Source organism: Penicillium macrosclerotiorum (genome assembly GCF_028827735.1).
Source record: "Penicillium macrosclerotiorum strain IBT 26536 chromosome Unknown utg000002l_segment0_segment0, whole genome shotgun sequence".
Taxonomy (NCBI): domain Eukaryota; kingdom Fungi; phylum Ascomycota; class Eurotiomycetes; order Eurotiales; family Aspergillaceae; genus Penicillium; species Penicillium macrosclerotiorum.
Window position 1 is genome coordinate 502,330 of NW_026643082.1, and position 24,147 is coordinate 526,476.

General features: G+C 51.7%; 9 protein-coding genes across 9 annotated transcripts; 1 reads left to right on the forward strand and 8 right to left on the reverse strand.

The window, feature by feature from the left end:
* Positions 1-929: 929 nt before the first annotated feature.
* On the reverse strand, positions 930-1,406 carry N7462_001342 (uncharacterized protein; the record flags this gene model as incomplete). The annotated part of the gene is made up of 1 exon (XM_057073068.1): positions 930-1,406. The coding sequence occupies one exon, from the start codon at positions 1,404-1,406 to the stop codon at positions 930-932; it is 477 nt and encodes a 158-aa protein (XP_056936709.1).
* Positions 1,407-2,548: 1,142 nt separating this feature from the next.
* Positions 2,549-5,025, reverse strand: N7462_001343 (Major facilitator superfamily domain general substrate transporter; the record flags this gene model as incomplete). The annotated part of the gene is made up of 8 exons (XM_057073069.1): positions 2,549-2,881; positions 3,117-3,133; positions 3,246-3,535; positions 3,625-3,680; positions 3,757-4,152; positions 4,218-4,295; positions 4,393-4,665; positions 4,762-5,025. 8 exons carry the CDS (start codon positions 5,023-5,025, stop codon positions 2,549-2,551), a joined length of 1,707 nt encoding a protein of 568 aa, XP_056936710.1.
* Positions 5,026-5,348: 323 nt separating this feature from the next.
* Positions 5,349-5,877, reverse strand: N7462_001344 (uncharacterized protein; the record flags this gene model as incomplete). Its single annotated transcript, XM_057073070.1, has 2 exons — positions 5,349-5,510; positions 5,596-5,877. The coding sequence occupies 2 exons, from the start codon at positions 5,875-5,877 to the stop codon at positions 5,349-5,351; spliced, it is 444 nt and encodes a 147-aa protein (XP_056936711.1).
* A 2,126-nt stretch (positions 5,878-8,003) lies between these two features.
* On the reverse strand, positions 8,004-9,368 carry N7462_001345 (uncharacterized protein; the record flags this gene model as incomplete). Its single annotated transcript, XM_057073071.1, has 1 exon — positions 8,004-9,368. One exon carries the CDS (start codon positions 9,366-9,368, stop codon positions 8,004-8,006), a length of 1,365 nt encoding a protein of 454 aa, XP_056936712.1.
* Positions 9,369-10,974: 1,606 nt separating this feature from the next.
* On the reverse strand, positions 10,975-12,225 carry N7462_001346 (NAD(P)-dependent alcohol dehydrogenase; the record flags this gene model as incomplete). The annotated part of the gene is made up of 2 exons (XM_057073072.1): positions 10,975-11,418; positions 11,590-12,225. 2 exons carry the CDS (start codon positions 12,223-12,225, stop codon positions 10,975-10,977), a joined length of 1,080 nt encoding a protein of 359 aa, XP_056936713.1.
* Positions 12,226-13,696: 1,471 nt separating this feature from the next.
* On the reverse strand, positions 13,697-15,542 carry phoD (phosphate:H+ symporter; the record flags this gene model as incomplete). The annotated part of the gene is made up of 4 exons (XM_057073073.1): positions 13,697-14,394; positions 14,459-14,958; positions 15,014-15,128; positions 15,176-15,542. 4 exons carry the CDS (start codon positions 15,540-15,542, stop codon positions 13,697-13,699), a joined length of 1,680 nt encoding a protein of 559 aa, XP_056936714.1.
* A 1,393-nt stretch (positions 15,543-16,935) lies between these two features.
* On the forward strand, positions 16,936-17,366 carry N7462_001348 (Con-6 family protein; the record flags this gene model as incomplete). The annotated part of the gene is made up of 3 exons (XM_057073074.1): positions 16,936-16,985; positions 17,091-17,216; positions 17,282-17,366. 3 exons carry the CDS (start codon positions 16,936-16,938, stop codon positions 17,364-17,366), a joined length of 261 nt encoding a protein of 86 aa, XP_056936715.1.
* A 257-nt stretch (positions 17,367-17,623) lies between these two features.
* N7462_001349 (SNG1 family protein) lies at positions 17,624-19,151 on the reverse strand (the record flags this gene model as incomplete). The annotated part of the gene is made up of 3 exons (XM_057073075.1): positions 17,624-17,775; positions 17,847-18,938; positions 19,022-19,151. Coding segments are annotated over 3 exons (1,374 nt in total), but the record flags the coding sequence as incomplete, so codon positions are not given.
* A 2,016-nt stretch (positions 19,152-21,167) lies between these two features.
* On the reverse strand, positions 21,168-21,539 carry N7462_001350 (uncharacterized protein; the record flags this gene model as incomplete). The annotated part of the gene is made up of 1 exon (XM_057073076.1): positions 21,168-21,539. The coding sequence occupies one exon, from the start codon at positions 21,537-21,539 to the stop codon at positions 21,168-21,170; it is 372 nt and encodes a 123-aa protein (XP_056936717.1).
* Positions 21,540-24,147: the final 2,608 nt, after the last annotated feature.

Consider the following 24,147-nt stretch of genomic DNA (forward strand, 5'->3'; position numbering starts at 1 on the left):
GTCGTGCACTTTGCGATTGTCCTCGTCCGCGGCGATTGGCACCCGAACCACATGTACCGACAAATACAGAGAATGCAAAGCCCTTTTCCAATTTATAGCCCCCATTGCATCTACTTCCCCGCTATGTCGCATCATTTACCCCGACGCGGGGTCCAGCATGATGCGAAGCCCACCACGACGGAAAATTGCCTAAACGGGTGCTGCAGAATGCACGTCTGGCGCGACGATCCCCTGGCGGCGGCCCACTTGGGCAAGCAAGCCCTCTGCAATTGGACGGGATTGGGGACGGAGGATTGCAGGCCCTATAGTTTGATGGTCCGCGAATCCGGGTATTTCTCTGATGCTTTCCATTTACGTTTCCTTTCACTTTTACTCGTACTCCGATGCCGACCACTCACAACTGCCCGGACCTGGGAAGAAGTCTGATTTTGGCTTTGATGGGGTGATTTGCAGACAGTCGCATACATGAGTGGGGGCAGTTAGTGTCAACGCAGGGCCCTCCCTCACGGGGGAGGCTTGGATCAGAACATGTATACAAATAGTCGGTATGTATGACGGTCATTACTATGTGAGATCGGCTCAAATTACTTGTACATGCGAAAGAAAGGGAATAAGCAGAAACAATCAAACAAAGAGGGGGGGGCCCATCAACACTGCCGTCCACGGTGTGAGGGGGCATTGCGGAACGGAAACCCTGGCAGAGAAAATCCAACGCACACAGAGAGAAACCAGAAGAAAGCCCGCCACGAAGATTCATCACCAGCCACCCTCTCCATGCACAGATTGACTGAATGCAGAGGCACCCATCTGCAGTCCGTGTTCCACGTCTCTATTCTGATGCGGGAAGTCCCCGCTCCGGGCTCCTCGCTCTGTCCAGGCCGCCCGGTAGGCCCGCCGGCGGCAGTCGGCTTCCGCCTCGGGGTGCAGCTTTAAGCCAGCACGCCCATGAGCGCGGAACAGAACAACATGGCGACAACGCCGAGCCCAGACTTGGAGACGGGCTGGTTGAGCACAGCGGCGTTCGAGGTGGAGCTCGAGGTCGAGCTGGAAGTGGAGGAGGAGCCAGTAGCCGAGGTGCGGGTGGTGGTCGCCGCAGCGGTCGCGGTCTCATTGCCCTTATCGGTGTTGCAGAAGATGGAATAGGTGCCGCTCTTCTTCTCGAGACACTCGGTCAGCTCGTGCACGGTCTGTTCCTGGGCTAAACAGTAGATCGCGCAGCCGTTGTTGTACTTGACAGGGGCGTCGCCCTTGCAGCAGTCGTCGAAGGCACTGGTGATGTTACCAGAGATCGCAGCACCACAGGCGTAGTCGGTCACGCCTGTGGGCAGGACCCAATTGTTGGCAGTGCAGGCCGTGGCCGTGGCTGTAGCAGTCGAAGTAGATGTGGAGGTAGAAGTGGTCGACATGGTAGTGGTGATAGTGGTGATAGTAAGGGCGGCTAGATTGAATGGGGAAACAGGTAGCCAAAAAGACACAAATTTGCAGAGCACCAGAATTGCACAGAAAGAAACCAGAAAAAAGCTCGCTGACGGGGGCAACACTGACCATAAAACAGCACACTCAAGCAGAAACAGAACCTGGTCTCAGCCCCAAACCCAACCAACCCGGCGTTGCTGATTTTGTGGGGAAAACCCGCCCTGCGGCCCCACTGCTAAACTTAGCAGCCAGTCACCGGCGCAGCACCGACAGCACCGCGAGCATAGTGGACAAATGATACAGGCGGATCCGAATAAGATTGATAATAATGTTCATGTCGGTGAATCTTGATACTCTGCCCACTATGGCAGGGCAGCCGTTAGGCGCACATCCATCATCCATCATCCATCATCCATCATCAAGGGTGTTCCTCCAACGCGTCTGCACAAATGACAAATGATAAATGGCACACCCAATGAGTTAGGGTGCCCCTGGTATGACAGGTCTGCTGCAGGCGAGGAGTGGCACCCCGCGCAACACAAAAACGGAAAAACGCAACACACCAGGATCTGTGACCATATTCTCCCGCGCGGTTTGTGTTCCTATGCTGTCGGTGACAGCCAATCCGGGCGCGGGTCCAAACGCCGGCCCGAGCGACTGGGGGCCGGCGAGAGTCGCGACGTCGATATGATCAAGAGACGATCGCCACGGGTTGCAGGAGAGACGCGCATCCCCATGCAGCATGCAGATCATAGGAAGAGACAGATCCAATGCACGAGAAGGGTGGCTCAGAGAGGAGCACCATAGAATGCAGGAGTCTGTAAACTAGCGACTATAGATGGTAGACTAGAGATTATAGACTATAGATTGCAAATTATAGACTATAGATCGCAGACTATAGGGTCGAGGCTATATACAGGCGAGATTCCGGTTGATTATCCACAAGCAGCGACTCCAATGTCAGATTCTCCCTTACCGAGTGCAGGCCGCCTAACCCCCCGGTGAAGGCCAACTGCCACTCGCCCAGTGCAGGATCAGTGGTCACACTTCCAAACTACAGCCCGGTCACTCGCTGTGATGCCCAAGGACAGGCCCGGCCCCGGGCCTGCAGCCCCCCAGAACCTTGCGAGCGTTATTCCAAGGCAGCAGGTTTATGCACAGACGTGTTCTCGCTGTGCGTGGCCTCCTCAAGCCCGGTTTTCTCGTCCGCGCTCTCAACTCCGACCAGCGCCAGCAGGCCAATCTCCCGCTCAATGCGCTCCTTGCGAGCAGCGTCCGCGGCCGCCATACCGCTGGTGCCAAACAGCTCATCCATCTCTTCCAGGGTCCGGCCACGTGTTTCCGGGACCATGAAGATCACGTAGAAGATGCCAATGGTGGTAACGCAGCCGAAGAAGATGAACGCACCCAGCGCGCTACTCGACAGGAAGGGCGAGGTGGCGGTGGCGACGGCGAAGTTGTTCAGCTGCAAGGTGATGAAATCATATTAGTCGGGGGGTGTGGTCTGCCTAGTTACCGGTCTGGAAAGCGGGAAAGACAGAGAGAGAGAGAGAGAGAGAGAGTGTGTGTGTGTGTGTGTGTGTGTTCGGCAGTCTGGCCGAGAAGGACCGGAAATGAGGAAGGGACTTACCCAGTTGCTACTACCACCAAGACTGACACCCTTGGCGCGCATGCTGAGGGGGGAAGACTTCGGACGTCACAATCCAGGCCACGGGACCTGTAGCGCAAAGCAAAGAAACGGATTAGCCAAGTCACACAGAGAAAACAGGCAGAAGCAGGCCGGCATAGATGGATGTCCGTCCCCGCCCACACACAAACAAACCACTTACCCCACGAATAGGCAAAGTTAATCACGAAGATCCACACAAACACAATGGCCGTCCAGCCGGCGGCGCGGTGGCTGCCGAACTCGCCCTGGTATGCGCCGATGATACCCGCCACGATGAAGTGGCAGATCGCCATGCCGGCCGCGCCTGCAATCAGGATCTTCTTGCGGCCGATCTGGTCGACCCACAGCACGGCAGGGATGGTGAACAGGAACTCGACAATGCCGACCACACCGGTGGCAAGCAGGGTTGTCGTGTTACCGGGCAGCTCCATGTCTTCGAAGATGAAGGGACTAGGGTGGATCAGGAGAAATCAGCATGACACCCAATCACCACGGAGAGCGCAAAATGCGCAACACATCAGCGAACACCAGGGACTTACGCGTAATAGTTGATAGCATTGATACCGTTCCATTGCTGAAACACCATAATCATGCACTAGGGAAGCCATCAGTATGTGGTCATAAAAAGAACATAGCGGCAATTGGTGCCGGGACCACCTGAAAAGACCTACCGCAACGCTCGTCCGCTTGAAGAGAGACGGGTTCGTGACGAGAGACATGTAGTCATGCAGACCGATCTGGAACCGGCTCTTGAATGAGCCATCCTGCCACTGCGGGTACTTCTCGGCGGCGGTCTCCTTCTCGAACAGGTGCAGGCTCTTGATCTCGAGGTACTCGATGCGCACCAGCAGGTCATCGGTAGAGGTGTTACGCAGCCGCGCCAGCGTCTGCAGACACTCTTCGTCGCGGCCGGTGTTCATCAAGTGGCGCGGGGACTGGGGCATAAACATCATCATGCCCACCGCAAGGATAACGGCCGGCAGGATCTGGATGCAGATTGGAACGAGCCAGGCTGCGTCGGACTGGCCGGCGCCAGTACCGCCGATATAGTTGGTTCCATAGCCGATCTAAATACAAAATGTGAGCTCATGATGTATATTGTCGGCGGGTTCCAAGTTTAGCATAGACCTACCCAGAAGCTGACCATGATACCGAATGTGATAGCCAGTTGCTGGACTGCAACCAGCGAGCCCCGGATCTCCGGCGGAGCCTGTTTTGATGCTCAATTGTCAGAATACAATTCCGATTCGTCCATGCAGCCTCACTGCGTGGGGATGCGAGGTGATGAAAGAGAGGGAGAGACGCACCAGTTCCGCATTGTACAATGGCACAATCATACTTAAACTACCGACACCCAAACCCGTGACGAACCGGCCAGCGAAGACATAGTCCTTGTTCTGAGTGCAGGCCTGCACAATGACACCGACACAGAACACAACCACCGCGATCAGGACCGTCAGGCGACGACCGGCGGCGTCAGCGAGGTATCCGTTAAACAATGTGCCGACCCAGGCACCCAGCTCGAGAATGGAAGTCAACAGGCCTTGCTTGATGCCCGTTTGCGCAGCATATTGTTGGGTCTGTCCAGAAGAAGAAGAAGAAGGGGAAAGAGACGATCAGCAACGAACGAATGGCAATTATCAATTTATTGAACGGATGGAGAGGTCTCAACGTACCGCCGCCTTGAAAGACGTCATCGTCAACACCTGCGCGAACATGCCCTGGTTGTCTACTCGGCTGTCAGTCTCGACATTCTCCAATGGTATCACTTTGTCTTCGCCATTCATGAACTCACATCCATATACCAGACCACCCAACGACGCGAACAGCCCAATAGCTGACGTCTTCTTATTGCTCAGCAAACCCCAGATTCCACCTTTGCCAGCGAGCTCAGCCCGCTTGGCCGAGATGGCCGTCTCCCCAGGAAGCGCAGACACCATGGTGAACCGCAACAAGAGATAATAAAGACACACACAGGATTCTCAGCGGAACAGGCCAAGTGTACCTTGTCAAATTTCTACAAGGAGTACAGGACGAGATCCAGATCGCGTCCAAGGCCGATTCAAAAAACCAGGGTTGAGGTTCATCAATTCAGCGCGCCGCGTCGGGCGATCGGCAGGTCTATTTATTCATCGCGAGATCTAGCTCAATGGGGGCCGTCAGGGCACTGGGTAAATTCCCTCTTCTCCGGAGCCTTTATCCCCATGGGGCCGCGTTCCATGCCCGGTCAATGTGGGGAGAGGGGAGTGTGGGAACCATCCCATCAGAGCGAGGCAGATGTGGAGAGCATGGTCTCGAGCGTGCACCGGGCAACAGGTTTCTGGACGGGCCTATCGGATTTACGCGAGACGGTAGAGCGGAGAGCGTAGTGGTGCTGCGCAATGCCTCCGGTCTGTGAACGTCCCACCAGTTCTGGAGGTCCGGCCTGGCCGTTGAATGGCAAGCTCCATTGAATGGCATGAGGAAGGCGAATGGGTCGTGAGTGATGGCATGTCCGAGTCACGATTTACCCGGCCACGGTCGGGAGCTGATTTCGGGAACGGGGATGGCTGGAACTCTGGGTAAATTGGACGGTGTTGTTTGCCGGGAGGCCGGGGTTGTCGTGTCGTGATGATCCCGGACGAGACGCGGGATCCCGAGCCGCTCAACACATTACCACGACTGCGCAAGGTCTCCTCTTGCACCAACGACCGGCTTACAGGGAAAAGATTTGCTTCGTTATTCCTCCCGAACCTATTTACCCAGTGATGATGTCGTTCGGTATCGACCGCTGCCTTTGACCACGGCTCCATCGGACGGGCAAGGCCCCCGCCGACGGGCCGGTCTCATTGGCCGAGTCTCGGGCCCACTGCGACTCCGGCTGGAGATGAATGGAGACGAAAGTGCGTTCCCCTGGGGAAACCCCGCCCCCCGGGAGAACCCCTGGTTTTGACAGAGTCCAGACAGCTTGTATCACCCGGATAAGGGGCCTCGTCATCGAAGGGAGGGGGACTTCGGCCGCTGATATCTCGGACTTGAGAGACGCTTATGACAAGCTTTCTCCCCCTATCCAGCTGCCCCGGGAGGACGCCACTGCCGAGCACGACTCGCACAGACACCAAGCATACGCCGAGGAGCCGAGCCCGGCGCAAGACGAGGTGCCATCCCGGGGGGTGGGGGCTCATGCAATCCCCACATCCTCGCCGACGGATGAAGTCGAGCTAATTTAGCCTGTTCATCCTACCCCTTGCCCTCCTGCAGACAGCCCACGCCACCTACGCCCATAACGCCTCACCCGCTGCCCTGATTTTATCCCTCGAGCCTGTCTACGAATCGGCTTCGGGCGGACGGGAGCCACGGCGCCAGGATGAAGGTTTCTCGGCAAATACAAGCCCAGATTTCGCCGGCGTGGCTCTCAACATGTAGCTCCGGCCTGTGGTGGTCTGCTGAATAGGCGCCGAGTCTGGCTAAAATGTCATTTTTGCCCGGGGTTATGGCACAAAAAGAGTATTCCGGGGCAGGACAGGTGGCTCGGGTTTCTATCGGGAAATAATCGGACATTACCATGTCTACAAACCGACGCAACCGCCTACACTCTTTCCGTGACGCTCCAGACTTGCCAATAAGAGGCACTGGTCTATATTGGGGGGCCTCCCAGACTGGAGTCCCCCTGTTAGTTGGGTATATATCACTGTTTCGTAGATTAGATGGTATCGGAAAACTTTTGTATTGGTCTGCCAATTATATTCACGACCTGTGAGTCCTTAGCTTGGAAATAACCCGCTAAGTGAGGTCGATGGCAGACACCTTTTAATGAGGAGTGGTTGAACAATAACAGCACCATACCTCGCCCCTTCAAGCATAATTTTATCATTAGCATAACCTACTACGGGACACTATTGGCGTCCCAAGAAGCAAGTACTACTGATTGTAAGAGGAGCGCTAATTGGAAAAACTGTTCCATCGGACAGATGTTGCGCGATGCTCCAGTACTGGTGGTTCAAGTCATACATGTTTAAAGCCTCACAGGGTACTTCGCTTGAACTTCGAGGTCAATTTGTCTATAGGACACATTCGCGCCGGTTGTAAAAAAACTTAATCAGCCCTGATATACTATTATTTTTTAAGGCTACCTATCTTGAAGGCTAGACAGTCTGGTATCGAGATTCATAACATATGTATTCATTTCAACGCAACTCAAGTTTTGCTAATTTATCATCTACGTAGTCTACGGAAGAGCCCGGTAGAAGCTAATCATCCGAGAAATAGTGATTACCATTCTCTCACGCTTAAGGTGCATCCTGGATATAATGGTATTATCAAAGGAGTTATTGAGTATCTCTCTGATGCACAGGACACGCAATGGTCTAGTGCCCTCCAGCGATCATTCCTTGTACGTATGATGAGGATCGCATGAGCCGTTGTAGTAACCTTCGCCCCATTGAATCGACACTGTCGAGATCCAAACGGGCCTTCAAGCCCGACTTTGTCGGCCACGACATCCATCTAAGTGTTCACTTCCGAAATTCTGCACTTGGGCTCGGAGATAATCGTGGAAGCGCGATCTGTGGGGAAGCTTGCTAGCTTCTCCGCCAGCAATACCTTGGTGTATACGTACACACGGGGGATACCACCAGGTAGAAATTGATCGCAAGCCTACGACGCTTGTGCGCGGAGGTCGAAAATTCATTTTCAGTGTTCGGCCCTCAACGGGTTTACGATACAGATTTAGACACGAGGACTCTCCCAGTACGTATAAATTGCTGCAACACCTTTTAAAGCCATTCAAGTCAAGCCATACATGAAAATCTCATGTCTAGCAACCCTCCTTACTTGTCCAGCTCTTCGCAATTTTCGAATTCCATTTATGCGTTTCTGATCTCATGTCCGAAGCCGCCTGTTGCGTTCTCCTGTAAGGCTGAAGTATCCTTTCTCTTGTTCATTCTTGAAGCCCATCAGGCGTGTACTTTTGGCGATACACTTCCAAGGTCTTGCGGGCGTACTCCTCCGTCCTATCCATGGACTGATTGAACATCCTAGGCAAAATTCGAAGCGCGTTTGCATGGTCTGGCGCAAACTCGGGCCCATGCCAACCATAACTTGCACATAGCGCGACCGTATCCTCCACCAGGCACGACCCAAGTCCCCGACTCCGACGATCCTGCTGTATAGTCCATGCCCGGATAATTGCCCTGCACTTCTCTGGTGCTACCAGTGGAAGCACCGCTGCCTTGTCCCGCTCTTTACCGGTTTTATCCTCAGCGCGATCAGATTCGTTGATGGGCTCAACCCGTATCACCAGCGTACCAATGAGACCGCTTTCCCCGGTTGTGGCTTCATTGCGGATGACAAGCACGATATCCCGCTTGCCCACACCAATGTATCGCTTTTCCACCTGCTGCCCTCTTCCGCTGGAAACAGAGACCACAGTATCCCCGTCATCAAGACTGAAAAGCCAGTTTATAGTCTTCGCCTCCGCTGCATCGATGTACCCATGCAGTCTCCATTGCACCGCATGTGCAAAGGTCATCAGGACGCCGATAGATATCAAGAAGCAGGTCGTATTGTCCATCGTGTTCAAGTATGGCTGCAACCTATCCAGTTGCTCAATCCGGTCGGAGTAGAAAATCACAACAGCGATGATTGCAAATAGCATCCATATGGCTGGGTGGAACAATACGGCGCGCGCGGCCATCTGTCGCTGCTGTGCCACGGAATCCGCGATAAGCCGAATGGCATCTTTCAGGTCTGTTTCTCGCTCGGTGACCACAGAGTGTCGGCGGTTCATATCTGGAAGAGCTATCTCCTCCTGGAATCGCGGCAAGTGCCAGGGCCATTTGTCCTTGCCATCTGAGTCAGGGGATTCCGTATAGTCTGCATCAACGGTGGGGACAAGTTCCAGAGATAGCGCTTCTGCAGAGTCTTTCAGGGTCTTATCTTCCCTTTGGTTGGCATCAAGGCTGGCTTCGGGCTGTGAGACCACGCGGTCATCGGTCGCCGGCAGCGCGAGCATCGCGGGATCTTTAGGTGTCTCGCAAGGCGGGGAGATGGGACTCGAACTGGACTCCGTTGAATTTTCCGAGGTGTCGAAGACTGCAGGTCCTAACAACATTACCGGAGAGATCGGAGCTACTGCAGAAGCCGATAAAGCTTTATTTTCGATGGCAGCCTCCACACCGGGCTTCGAAAGCACTGCAGCTGGTGAGGTCATGTCATCAACGCTATCCCTGCGGTTAACAATGATCTCTGGTCCCTCCAGGGTGACGGGATGTGTTGAAGTTAAGAGCCGTCTGCTCTGGTTCATCCTGGTTGGTTCTGTGGTCGGTCAAAGTCGGAGCAAGAGAGGGACTGTTGTACAGTGACTTGAGCGAAGGTCAACGTCCATGAACCCGGTGAGAAGCAGCACTCAACTCCCGGAGCACACCTGAGACAAAGAATCTCACTGCAGAGCTTTTCTCTTAGTGTTTCCTTTTCTCTCTGTTCTTGATTTCAAATAAAAAAAAACTCGTGGGAAGTTTGACGTGGCCAATCTGAATGTGGACAGATGTGGCCCAGTCAAAGAAACCCCTGCCGCCGTCCGGGGTTCACAACGCGAGGTCCCAGAGCCAGCCAACACATGATCCACGGGAACACTGTCCATGGGTGAATCAAACGAATTTCCAGGCTTGTCATGAAAACTGGTAGATTTTGATGCTTGCAATCTGGTTGCGCAAGTGATAGATTGAGTGCCATCCGTAGATCGGCTGTGGATCCTAAGAATAAAGATGTATTTAGCTACAGGACCATTGAAGCTGTTCACCGAACACGAAAAGTCTATTTCTTAGCACCAGCCTTTCCCAATAATGTGTCTTTAAAATTAATCTGGAAATATGCAATTTGGTGACCCACCTACACTCTAGTTACTCATTGGTAATCATATACCTATCTGAGTGGATAATAATAATGTCCAAAACACTACATTTCCTCTGGACTGTGTATCTCCATGTTTCATTTGCAAAGTCATAGAGCCAATGTCTCAACTTGTCTCCATATCATCAAAAGATGTCAAGTGTGTGAATTATCAAATCGCATGACAGGATTGAAAAGGGAAAGAAGGAAGCAATCATCAATTGTTGATTGATGCTCATGAACCCGATACGGATCTCAGAAATTGAAATGATGCTACTTCGAAGAAACAGTACACAAGACACAAGAAAGGATTGATAATGTAATATTCTACCCAACCTTGTAGACATATACAATTCATCGCACCTCAAGTAACGACAGTAAACTACTGCTGGGTGAAGTATCCCATAGTGCTCCCGGTCTTCGAGAGTACCTGTAGCACGTCAAGCGATAAACAGCAAAATATTTGATTATCAGTGATATAAGAAGAAAAACAAAATATGTGCCTCAGAAATCTTCTAGATAGAGTGAATATTTTAAAGTTACCCTATAGCCACCTGGAAAACATGGGACCCAGAGCTGAGATCATGTTCCTAACCAGTCGATCTGTGGTATTTGAAAGACTGCAACGAGGAAAACCAGCGGATGTGATTTCTCTTTTCGATAAAATAGACTGTATCATTACGCAACAAAAGAGCAAGCAAAACGGATACTCCACAGCGATAGGCAGAAGGAGCAGCGGGGAGCCTTATCCACCTCATGTTAAATTGAGTGCCATCACGGTAATCGTTCCATCGAGGTTGAAATACTAGAGTTAATATAATCCAACAGTATAGAGCTCATGTAGGGACAGAGTGACCCGACTCACAACAACCTTCCAGAAGGTACTGGCTCATGACCACAGTACCAGAGAGTCTCCAAATACGTCGAAAAAGACATCATGATCATAATGTCCTGAAATTTCACGCTGATAGCATCACCTATCTAGCCTTCTATAGGAGATGGCTTTACGATTCCAATTGCAATCATATATTCGCCCCGTCGTCTCTGCACACCTTGACTACAACTTTGCCACGGGCGCGTTTGGTGGCAATGCGCACATAGGCATCGAGGGCATTCTCCATGTCGAAGACAGAATCTACAGAGACACGTAGTCCCCTCTTCTCAATGAGGTCTACCACATGGATCGTGGCCATACGTGTCGGCGGCGTGCTGAAAACGATGTAGCGACGTGGTACGCCACCCAGCCAGGTAGGCAAGAACCAGTTCGAGAGAATGCCAAGCGTCGTCGACCAAATGCCCTCGATGGCTCCAATATTGATCACAGCCCCCTCGGGCTTGAGATAGGCCGGGGAGTTGGCAAAGAGAGCCTGCGTCCCGACGCAGTCAAACACGAAGTCGAACGGCTGCTCGCCATACTCGGTGGCCAAAAAGGCTGGAAGCGAGTCATGACTCTTGTAGTCGACAAACTGCGCATTGCAATCAGCGAGGTTCATTGATGAAATTGGGAGCACCTTCTCTCTCTCTCTCTTTCTCTCTCTCTCTCTTTCTCTCTCTCTCTCTTTCTCTCTCTCTCTCTTTCTCTCTCTCTCTCTTCTCTCTCTCTCTCTCTTTCTCTCTCTCTCTCTGTGGAAATATACCTCATCAGCGCCCAAACCGCGTACCAGCTCCTCGTTGCCGCCACTCGCGATCGCGACCACCCGTGCCCCACGCATCTTGAGCATCTGTACCAGCACCGATCCAACCGACCCACTAGCACCGTTCACAAGCACAGTATGACCCGGAGACACGCCGGACGTGCGGATCATTTTCACTGCCGTGCTGCCACAGCCGTTAATCCCGGACGCCGCCGCCATATCCATCGTCTCTGGAATCCGCGTGACATTTCCCCCCGGCACCCGCACGTACTCACACAGCACGCCCTGGCCTTTCAGCACTGTGCCGGGGACATTGGAGAAGGCGACAACCTGCGTGCCAGGATCGCGCACTTCGGGCGGGGCGCCGGTGCCGGCAGCGACAACCTCGCCTGAGAATTCGAGCTCGGGGATCCATGGACCGGTAAAGGGGAGGCTGGGCAACGTGCTGATAAAAAACGGCGAGTTGAACTGTAGCGACACGTGCGAGACGCGAATCAGGACGTCGGCCGACGATCCTGGCGGAGTTGGGGGGACGGGAACATCGGCCAGTTCGAGGGATGTTGCCGGGGGGCCCCGCCGACGCCGGACCCAGGCGCGCATTGTTGGCGGCAGGGTGGTGGATTGAGGTGCTGACTCCATTGTCACGTAGAATCCGACTCGCTGAATATGGATTTAAGTTGCGGGTAAAAAGAGAGCGTAGTCACTAAGAGGGAAACGACCCAGGCCTCATTTTGAAGGTTCGAGCAACGGCGGCAGGCACCAAGATCTTACGTGTGTCTGGAATCCTTCAGACCAGTTGCTAGTCCCAAAAGATCCGACATGCAGCCCGTTATCCAATTTCTTCTCCGCAGGGAAATGGACTTCTGCCATAGACTCTATAATGAGGATACACTGAGCAGTCCAAGTAGCAGGACCAAACTCCTACCCTTTCATTAGTTCCTATAACAATCTAGTACAGCACTTGAGAAATAGCGACCACAGAATATGCTATATAAGTCACTAGCCTTCACGACCAATCATCAAAAGCCTTGTTTTTTTCCATCAGTCTCCTAGACTCTTTTTATTGCACTATCGCAAGGATACACACCTGTCTGTGAACCAAGTCCAGCCTCTACGGATAGTAGCACTGTTAGGGAGGAGACACAGGAATATAAAGAAGAGAAAGGGCCTGGCTTCCTTCCCTCTATGAGCGGGGTAATCTTATATACATCAACCCTGACTCAGCCTGCAGACCCTCAATTCCCCACTGCATTATCTTGGATGGCCCATTGAAGGTTATTGGTGATAGGGGAGGACTGCCGTGAAGGGCTGCTCCTTAACAAAAGCACCCGGCAATCAACAACATTAGCCCCTCGGTTAAAATTCACGATATCGGTGATTTTGGGAGATTGTGCTGAGAAGCTCATTCAATTCACTCACAGGGGGCGATGAGGTATGAATATCAGACTCATTTCCACCTATGTCTTCCACATGGGGTCAAGCATTCGTACAGTTAGCAGAGCACGGCTTCAAGGTGTCGGCCACTTCCGATGCGAATCAAGTAGATATATCGATACATATTCCTTTTCTTATCCCACGAGATTCAGTCGTAGAACGTCATTTACTGCTTTTCGGTATTTCACACGGGTCGCGTGGTCTCACGTGGTAGTATCGCAGCATCGCATCAGTGCAACCACGCATCCCCCGAGGAACGAGTGAAGGAGCGTCACCAAGATGCAGGCTGCCATGATGTTTTGAAAATACTCGCGGTTGAGGCTACGCAAGAAGACTAAACTAGGTTATGGTACTTGGTGTGAAGCAATTTTGATGGAGTTCATTAGCAAATTATTAGTCGCTGGCTAGCTAGGGTAGATACGCCCGACCAGCATACAAACGATACTTTTCCCAGTGCCTACCCAGAGAGAGGGAAGGAAAAATGGCAGAGCCCGTGTGTTGTAACAGAAATCAGAAGTATTAAGAAAAGGAAAAAAAAAAAATCTGAATGGGTGTAGACCTTGCCAGGCAAGAATCTCACGCTCTCATCACTCCATCATTCCATTGAGAATCACACTTGCAATTGGCTTGTCGTGGGCCCGGTATGGCAGCCCCTGGCTGGGTTAGGCAAGACCCTTTAACTTCCACCCTGAAGAGTAGTAGTGGCAGGCTCCTTGGGTGTGGAATTCTCGTTTGTCTTTTCTTGATCCTGGGTTTGGTCTTGCTGGGGATCCACGTGGTGTTCGCCAGACAGCTGCTCCAGGGTCAAACGCTTGGTCTCTGGTATCAAGAGCGAGGTCAGGAGGCCACAGAACATGAACCCGCCAAAAATCTCCATGACGTGATTCAGCCACGGGGAATCGGAAGACCCAGCCTTTGCACCCCTGTGCACCAAGGGTCCGAAGACACACTGTGCGATGATGGCACCCACCTTTCCGGATGCTGCGCTGACACCGTGAGACGTGGATCGGTAGCGAGTGGGGAAGCATTCACCCGGGACAATGAAGGTTGTTGCGTTCGGGCCAAAGTTGAAGAAGAACTGGGCTAGAATGTACAGTCCAAGGAGGCCATTGTGCGAGTGCTTCAATTGATTGTAGGCACCACCGATCACGAAGAAAAGGATGGTCAAGATGGCGAAGCCGGCAATTTGGATCGGTTTGCGGCCAATGGTGTCCACAGTGGCCACAGTTACCCAGTATCCAGGAATTGCACCGGCAACGATGAGAATCAAGTTGCCTACAGCATTTCGGTAAAAGGTTTCGTAGACATTCTTGCCACCGGTCCAACCGATAGCACTAAGAATGATGGAGTTGTTTAACCCGAGGCCGTAGAAAGCTAGGCACAACCTGATAGTTAGCGGGATCATGAGATTGCCAGTGGCCTGAGACTTATGACTTACCAATATCCAGGAAGAACCAAGATCCAGCAGTACCGAGAAGCACACTTCCGTTCTTCCAGTTACCAAAGTGGTGCCAGAAGTCAGACCAGCTTGCCTTTGGTGCGAGAAACTCAATGCTTTCGTTGCGCAGAACACGAATGCGTTGGATTTCATCAGGATGCCCCTCTGGGTGACCCTTGATGTAAGCACGGATATCCTCGTCAGCCTTAATGATATCTCGCTCAACATCAAAGGTATAGCGCGGGGTCTCAGGGATGGTCATCCGGTAGTAGAGTGCAGCACAGGCAGGGACAGCACCGAAGCCGATGACTGTGCGCCACATCTTGTCCACTGCTAACAGACAAACACCCGTACAGTGGGCAACATCTTTGGCTGATTCAAGCGACTCACGGAAACCAGCGGTAACAATCAGTGCAACAATGGCAGCAGCAAACTGGCCAATGCCCTGCATAGCAAACACGGCTCCCATCATGGCGCCACGCCATTTGGTAGTAGCAAACCTGTTGAAGTTAACTCATGTTTCTTTCAATGACAGGGTTCAGACGAACAACTTACTCTGAGGTAATGATAGAAGAAAGGGGATAGTCACCACCAATCCCAATACCCATGATCACACGCCAGAAAATGAGCAGGCCAGTGATGGACATGCCTGGGGATGATGAGGTAAGAGCTTGGGCCAGGGTAGCCAGCATAATAATGATCAGCTCGATTCCGTACATGCGCTTGCGACCAATTCGATCGGCCAGCCATCCGAAAAAAGCTGACCAATGACGGTGCCGCCAGACGTAGCCACCTTGATGGCTGTATCCGAGCTGGAAGGGATCTTTCCAGAGCTCGAGTGGGCGCCCTGCCAGTAGACCACACCTAGCATGCCGACAACGAGGTTGATGGCGAAGATGTCGTAGGAGTCAGTAAAGAAGCCGACTCCAGCCACGACAACTGCTCGCACATGGTGCCAGCCGAATTTGGCATCATCAATACGCGCAAGTGCTTCACGGCGTCGCTCCTGAGGGCTTATGATAGAGGCCATTTCGCTCTCGACATGCTCAGCCGAGTCACTGGCAGCGAGATTGTTCGAGGCCATGGTGTTGGATTCCATGGAGAGAGAGTGGTCAGGACCGTATTGAGGATGACGAGGGGAGAAAGCTGTGTGAAAAAGGAGAGGGTGGCAGTAGCAAAAGAGCATCAAGGGTTGGCCGGCGAATATCAAGTCAGGTCAGACCTGAATGACCGTTACACCGGAACCCTAAGACACTGGAGGCACGCCTGGGGCTTGATTTGAGAGCACACAGCACAATTATTGGGATATGTGAGGAGAGAGATGGTGGTTGGTGGATGAAAGGAAGCTGGGATGCTTGTTGTGCTCCGGGTGGCCACTGTCTCCTGGACGCAGGCCCGACACACGACTGAGCCGCGGAGCTCTCACTTGTAGCAGGCTTCATACTTCTGAGCCCGCCAATCAGCGTCTGGAAGGCCAGCACATGCCATCCAAGTCCAGCAAACTGTCGCGTGATTTCCCGGAACAAAGTCGCGCCTTCCGCGGTTGTTGACATTGTCACGCAAAAGTATAGCCATTGTCCCGTGAAAGCTTGTCCGCGTGCTGCAAGCCACGTGAACGGCGTAAACCGCGGTTTCTGAGGTGCCCAGTTATTCAGGCCTCTTAAGGACCAAAAGGGGGCGAATCTGCTAGAAGGATCGGGGACCATAAGATGTGCATTGTTCTATAGATCTATCAGCTGTCAAAACAAGCCTACAGAATGAACAAAATATGGGAACAGACTCAATACAGGAAATTCAGACTGCTAAATACAATTCACTTCAGTGTAACATACACCAGATGGGCAGAATAGGATGATGTGCTGCCGTGCTTGACAGACACCACAAACTATACTCAGTGGCCTTGTCAGGCTATTTGTCAGTCCCCATTGCATCGCATGCACACACGTGCAACACGGACCAATATTATATTGCAATCAGAGTATTACAGTAGCCATTTCCCCACCCGGATAAATTGCCGTCTCATCCATCTATACCACCACTCGCCCTGGATCTAGTTTGTGGCAATCGTCCAGGCTGGTCTAGAAGGCCCCGAGAGCCACCGTGGTGGAGAATCGAGTACTGTGTGCATTATGAGAATGGCCCCAAAAACAACATCATGTCCAATTGAAAGGATACCATTTGATCCTTCTATCCACATTTCCTCCCCAACCTAAAGCGCTTCTCTGGTAGACATGTCATAAAGACATCACCTCAACGCCTTCCACATGGCCACAAGTGGCGATGCGGCAACTATACTTATACCCCTCAAGTTCAGCCTCCCAGTTCGGTTGTTCTAAGGGGTAATTCATCAAAACACATCATAAAACAAGAATAAAGAAAATCATCCGCCATAATTCGACACACCGTCAACCAGGCAGTGAATCATACAAAACAACATACAGCCCACCAACGTGAAAGTTCAATCGAAGGTCGCCGATATGGGCCGTCAAGCAGGCAGCGACGAGAACAAACTTCGCGGCTACAAAGCGTTAGTCGGGACTCCTTTCCTGCACGAGGACCTTTCCTTCGTCCAAGTTTATCCTCTTAATTTAACATTGACGAGCGCCTGCTAATACCTCAAGTATCAATATAGAGCGGTCACCAATTCCAGGGTCTCAGACGAGGCTCGCTCGCACGCCCAGCAAGAGATCGATCAATTGTCTAGCTCGCAAGATCCAAGTGACCGCCATGAGGCCAACATGAAGCGCGGACTCCAAGCGTATGTTCCAGCCGGGGTTCCGTTGCGAAGCCTCTTTTCTGAATAATTTGCTGATATCTCTCCAGTGCGATGCATAACTCACGCGTGACTGAGAAAGGCCGCAGCGCGGCACAGAGTAAGCTGGACGAGATGAGCGGCCCGGCCGAGTAGATCAAACCTCAGCCAGTACACAGTGCTGATTTAGTGGTGAGATGATCCAATATCTTGCCTTGCACATATCTATACAATCGTTTCCATATACGTGGTCGAATCTACAACAAGTCTATTAAAGGATGTCTGAATTCTATCGTATGTCAAGTCTATACGCAGGGTGTATGCTACATAAGTACATGGTAAAAGCACTTTTTTTCCGCCCGACACATACCACCATGTATAGATCCTAGTGGAGTGCATTTGAGAATTAGAGACTACGCCAGTCCGCGCTTCATCTTCCATCGCAGGATAAACGCAGCGACGGGGAAAAACGCCAGTGACACGGCAATCCAGATAAAGAGAACGCCAAAGTCCAGGCCAATCCGGGAGTGTGTTCCGAACAGAATGGTCCGCAGAGCCTCGACAACTATCCAAAAGAAAAGGAAGGTTAGCCACCAGTTTAAATATACGAAAGAGATTCGGGAGTTGTCAACTTACTCCGATGCAGCGGCCATGCATATCCCCACCTGTAGAAGTTGGGAGCAATGTCCAGAGCATAGAAGCCCGTCGCCACGTTAGTGATCACCCAGAAGATTAAGAAGAACGCGCTCCAAGGGAACCCGAGGATCATGCCCATGTTCTCGCACGGGAACCCAAGCGCTGTCATCCCAACCCAGTTAAGCATCCAGAAGACCACGAAAGAGCCGCGGCCGTACGCATTGGGATTATTCGCGGGCTGCGTGTCCGGGGCCGGGTCATTGCTGAAGGGGATCTGGAACGCCAGCGACACGAGCGAATAGAAAAACGAGAGAAAGAAGTACGCTGCGATGTTAGAGAAGATACGCCACAACAGCCATTGCGGGATCTTCAGTGTCGGTCGGCCGCCCTCAGGTTTCACAAACTGGGCATGAATTGGCATCAGGAATGGGAAGTTAAAGAAGGCAATGATGATCAAGTAGATCAGGCCGATGGTGACCGCGGGCGCGGCGACAGCCGGTGCAAAGGGCCGTAGGTCGATGTGGGTAACCCCAATGCCGGGGTTGATGGCCTGTGGAGGCGCGGAGGATAGGGTCTCCGTGGAGTAGGTATCTCTAAGCTCCTGGACCCACACTGGGCCGAATTGCGCGGCGACGATACCGTGCAGTACGGTGAGGTCCGGAAGGACATAGGTGTAGTAGGTGTTCTCATCGCGGGCAGAGATTATCACAGACTCGATGGCTCCGGTTGGGTCATAGCTGGTGTTTTGCGCCGAGACGGCGGCTCGGAGTAGGGTTGTGGCGTTTGGGTTGATGATGATGGCGGCGTACGCATGCTCGTCATAGACGGCTTGTCGGACCTCCCAGGGATCATTGTTGAATTCGCTAGGCGATTTGATCTCGTAGCCTAGGTGCACTCCAGACGATGCCATATAGTCCTTGGTCGCATTGGTGACGACGGGCCCGACGATCGTGTCGTTCGTTTGGTATGCATCCGTCTGTCCGTCAAAGTCGACGACCCATACTTTCAGTGACGAGTACTTGTCTTCGGTGGCATATTGAGACCCCCAGAACAGGCACAACACGCAAAATATAAAAACGCAAAGGATAAATACTGTTCTGCTCTATTAGAGACTGCTTCTGCGCCAGAATGTTGTGGGTCATGACTGCAATCAACTTGAGGTCATTTTGACGTACCTGTTCGGCCCCATTGATACAACACTCGCCGACGCACGTCCTTCAAGGCGGGATGAAAGAACGATACTGCGGGCGGGGGGCCTCGCTGCCTTCCAATGCCTCGACTTTTTCCGCCAACATTGTGAAATTTGCTGAAAATTGAATGGGTTTTTTGGAATGCGAAAAAGGATTCATTTTAAGCTGGCAATTAAGGTGTGGGAGTGGCCGCTGAGTCCCAGGCGCGATCCGTTTCCGGCGCTACAGGGCTCGGGGATTTACCGTTTCGGGACAGACCCTGACTTAACTCCGACGTGGCCCTTTGGCGACGGGCGCGCGCCAAGGAACATCATGAAGAAATCTAGAAAAACAGCAATCGAAGAGTCTTCGGGGTTAGTATAATGCCGAAGATGCCGAATGTCGGCATTTAGATCATTAATTCGGGAAGCGAAAAAGGCTGAAGGGCCGTGCGGATCAAACTTTATATATCCGTCGGATGTGGTGACCTGAACTTCCGTCGGCTTGGAACGCCAATGTGTATTGTTTCTTCACAGAAGGTGCTCTTTCTGGCTTTCTGGTTCAACCACACGGATTATACTGTATGACATGAAAACATTTATGCTGTCAAAAGTCTTTCTGAATAAATGGCCCAACTGAACAAAGGGGATCGCTTAAACTTGCATTATTTGATTACTTTGTGAACATGTATATCATGGAAGCTCGATTGGGACTGAAGCACCAGATTCGTAAAACGGTGTCTATCTAGTCTTTTTCTCACTCAATCTTGAGCATAGTGGCTATAAATTGATACCTGTCGGCAACGCATAATGCTGGCAGCTTTACATGCAAAGCTGCTACCCATGACATTTGAAAGTCTTTTGTGTTGCTGAGAACCAATCCAAGGCCTTACTGAGAATATGCGTCTGCTCAACATAAAGAGATTACACTTGCACCACCCTGGTTTAACCGATTAGACCAATGTAATATACTCGATCAGTGAGCTCTAGTGGCGACTTTATTTTGGCGGACCACTTGCTCATATAATGATTTGTGTTCGGGGATTCAATTAATCTGAGAAGAATGGGAATGACCTTCGCAATGGATTAACAACCTAAACCTTGATATCTTTTTATTCAGCATTCCAGTTCATGTGGGACATAGACGCTATAGACGGGAAGGTATTATCTTTACCTCCACGTGTGACAACCCTTTGGAAACAAGTAATCCTCATAGAGCGAGGTCTGAGGCGACAATAATCAATGATAGTTTACACTGTACGGGGAGTGTAGAGTAGAAAGCGGGCTGACTAAAATTCGTCACTGCTGAAGCTTCCCAGTGTGTTACATCAATTACTATCTGCGACAACTGAAACGGTCGCTGCAATGAACACCAGCATGTCTAATTGTCAAAGTATTTGAACAAGGTAATTGGCGATCCTCATTTGTTTCTAGCCTCTTTTGTACCCGCGACGGTCTTTATGTTGTCTTCATTTGGTTCTCGGTTGCCGGGATTTGTTTCAGTCAGATAAATAGCATATTCCAGAGTAGGAAGTTGATTGAAATGTGACCCATTCATGCATCGGGCCATATTTCTGAAACACGGCGCACCGTCCCGGCGCGGGGGAGAGAGAGCGGGTGTCCGGCGCATCTCCATCCCTTGCAACTCGCCCTCGTCAAGGATGGAGGTTGCCATCTGGAACAGCTCATCGGTTGATGCATCCACTCGACGAACACGAAACACGGGAGGGGTACAGCTCAAACTTAAACATCGTCGTCGATTGGCCTGGGTAGCATCAACATGGGTGGTGGGCTCATGGTGATTGGCTGCTCGGCGCGGGGCTTGGACGACTGTACGCGGCCTACAAAAGACCCTACGAATCAATGCACTGGAATCACGCAGGGGGGTTGTTTGTTACATTTATTGATCTGATTTTTTTTGTTTCCTGATATTCTAACACACAGTTGAAGTCTATCCGTATAGATGTGTCTATCTAAGGCGCGAGGTCTATTGTGAGACCAAAATGAATAATATATGATAATGACAAGATGCATATCATGCTCAGCACACTGAATCAACTAGACAAGGTAACGCCATTCTATCATGATATCCCCGGACCAGCCGCGGGATGAATTTTTTTTTCATTTCAATCATGTCCCAACCCACCCAGGATTCATTCGCAGGTCACTTGGTAGGAGCCGAAGCGTCGCTTCAGATTGGGCACACGGCACGTATCGGTGGAGGTCAAGGGCCCGGCAACATCGGAAATCTCGTTGCCGTCGCACATGGTATTGTCAAAGAATTCGATGCGACAGCCTTCATCCACCGTGTTGAGGGTGTAGGACGAGGCAACGCTGTCGAGGTCGGCGCGGCATCCTGTGCTGCCGCTGCCAGCATGTGGGTCGGCGGTGCCATTGCAGTATGTTGTAGGATATAGATCGAAGGACCACTGGACATCACGGTGGAGGAGCGGGAAGGCTGCAGAAGTGCTGAAGAGGAGACAGACAACCATCGCAACGGATGCTTTGAGAATGAATGACAACATGATGCCGATATAGAGGGAAAATGTCTTGTAGGATGGTTGGCAGTCAGCGAGGGTGTCGCGCCAGCAAGGAACGAAAGACTGGAGGCATAGGACGAACCAGAAACAACGGCAGTTCTTTTTAAGTGCGCTGGGCAATGAATTCAGGGTCTTACTGCCCAGACCAAGAAATAAAAAAAAGTGGACTTGATGGGGCGAGTCTTCAGTTTAATAGGCTTAGATCTGCGGGTGTCACCACTGAGCTGATCGTCAAGGAGTGGGCTTCCAGGTGGCTTTAAGGACTGTGTTTCAAGCCTTCCAGCCCCTCGACGATTCGACCCTGGTTTACGTCGCTGCAGAGCGTACGTACACCTCGTTTTCAACCGCTGCCTGTATTGCGGGGTGGGAATGTGTGCTGCTTGTCATCCGACAGCATCGTCTATGGTAACCAAGGAATTCGTCAATCTGGCTAAAATAGCAACTTACAAACCGCATATCATCTACTGTTCCTGGTGCCGCCGGCGAGCGCCGATTGCCCTCCCAGCCATTCCCGATGACCTCATTCTGCGACGTGCCGATCGTTTAGTCGGTTCAGGGAAACTCGGTGGGGCCGCACCCTCGCGGGCGCTGGACTTACGTAGCGGCGTACGTACTTCGAGTCACCTCCTTGAGGAAGGCATTCCAGGCGATCGCGCAGGAAGATCCAGTTGGTTGGCTCGGTGATTTCGCTGGTTCGCCGGCGCAGTTCGTATGATGTCTCTGACAGATCTGCACCCCGAGGCTACAGTACATTCTCAGAGGCTGTACTCCCAACATCCGGCTAAAAGGCCTGTCATTCTGGTTTCTATTCTTATTCTTGGTGGGGCAATGTGCCAAAAACATTCAAATTCGAGCCCATCTCGTCGATGCGGCTGATAGATGAGACCCTTCCGACCGGTATGTCTTGCCACTTATAGGACTGGGTGCGTGTGCAGTAAGAGACACACTCCTGCCTGTAGATTTCTCAGCTCGTCGACAATCGTGGAAATATTTTCTGCAACAGGGGCTTTCGCGATCTTGGCGCTACCGTGCCGATGCACAGGGCCTCGCCATGCTGGGCCATTATTGCTGGGCGGTGATATTTATGATATTTCTTGGTCGCATCGGAACCTGCCACGGAGAGGAGAACTAAGAGCAATCGTGACCAACATCAGCACCCGTATGACCCGGCGTTTAAAGATACGAGAAGCCTTCCAACAGCGCATAACGAACTTTTTTTCCCACCAGGGTGCTCGCCTAAGTAAGGTGTCATATCAAACACCCTCCCGTCAACGATAATCCATAGATCATCTTCTCGATTATGTGACGCGACATCCTGTAGAGTATACACGATGTGGGGCTCCAAACTCGTCACGACTGATTCTGGCTGTGTGTTGGATCGAGGGTCTTTCGTGTCAGGGTTCATGTTGGGACTAGCAGCCTTGTCGGGTTGAGATATGCTTGAGAACTCTTTCGGGTGAACTATGGTTCATCTGCTCATTTTTAGGCCCTCTCGAATCGACTTCTTATGGGATCAAAGTCGTGCTGTGAATCTTCCGGCACCGAGGTCCGTGGAGCTTGAGTGAGGGGTTGCGCTGACCTCGAAATGATCGGCAGGCACTCCAACAATTCCGCAATTGGCTAGATGAATGTTGGTGAGGGCACATTGTATTTGCTCAACTGGGCGGTGGCCAACGTCCGCTTCGATTTGAAATGTCGGCATCGGCAGAAGGAAGTCCTATCATTGAGCCATTTTTCAAGGTTGATATCGATGATCAGTAGTGCTGGCCTCATGTGAAAGTGATCGCATCCCGGCAGGCACCAGACAGGGTCGGCCCAGTCTGGGCCCAGCCGCCTGCGGTGAGTCCAACCGTCCAGCGTGAGATGATCGGGCAGTGTACCTCCCGCGGCTGTGGCTACACGATTCCAATCGGACGTGGTCGTATATGTAAGTGTAGTGATGTGTGAGACATTGATGTGTCTACATGTCTGTTGTCAATACCAGGATCAATTGGCCGAGGGCCTTGATGGCCAGGCCCACAGGCTAGGACTACTGTAGATAATGTGACTCCCCACAATCGATGCCCGATAACCTTCTTGACATGTGCTTAACGCTGAACTTGTGCTTATCTCCTGTTGTGGGTGCTCGCAAAGCCTGCGATCGCAGACGTGTTTGGCGACAAGTAGTTTGAGGCCTAAACCATGTGGCATCCACGTTGTTTGCATGCTTCCTTTGCTAATCAAAATAATCGTGGGAGGGCTGCTATGTGATACCATCCTTCGTCTCCCTCACATGAACTCCTTTGAGCCAAATCTCTTTCCAATTTTTGAAAAGAACCGCACTGTGTTCTACCGATTTGTTTCCAAGGGCACCTCCATAAAAGGTCCTTTCGAACAGTCTATTAAAAGGCCTAGCTGAACGATACAATATGTATCCAGATACAAATCTGTAATTCTCTGGTTTTGGTCCTCCGTTTACAACCGTAACTGAGCTTTTAATTATTTGACATCCATATCTAGATCTCGTGTAGAAGATGGAACCCCTGCACCGAACAGTGGTTGGCCGGCCCCCTACCACGTGGATCTCATTGGGATATAGAAGCATGTAGAAGCC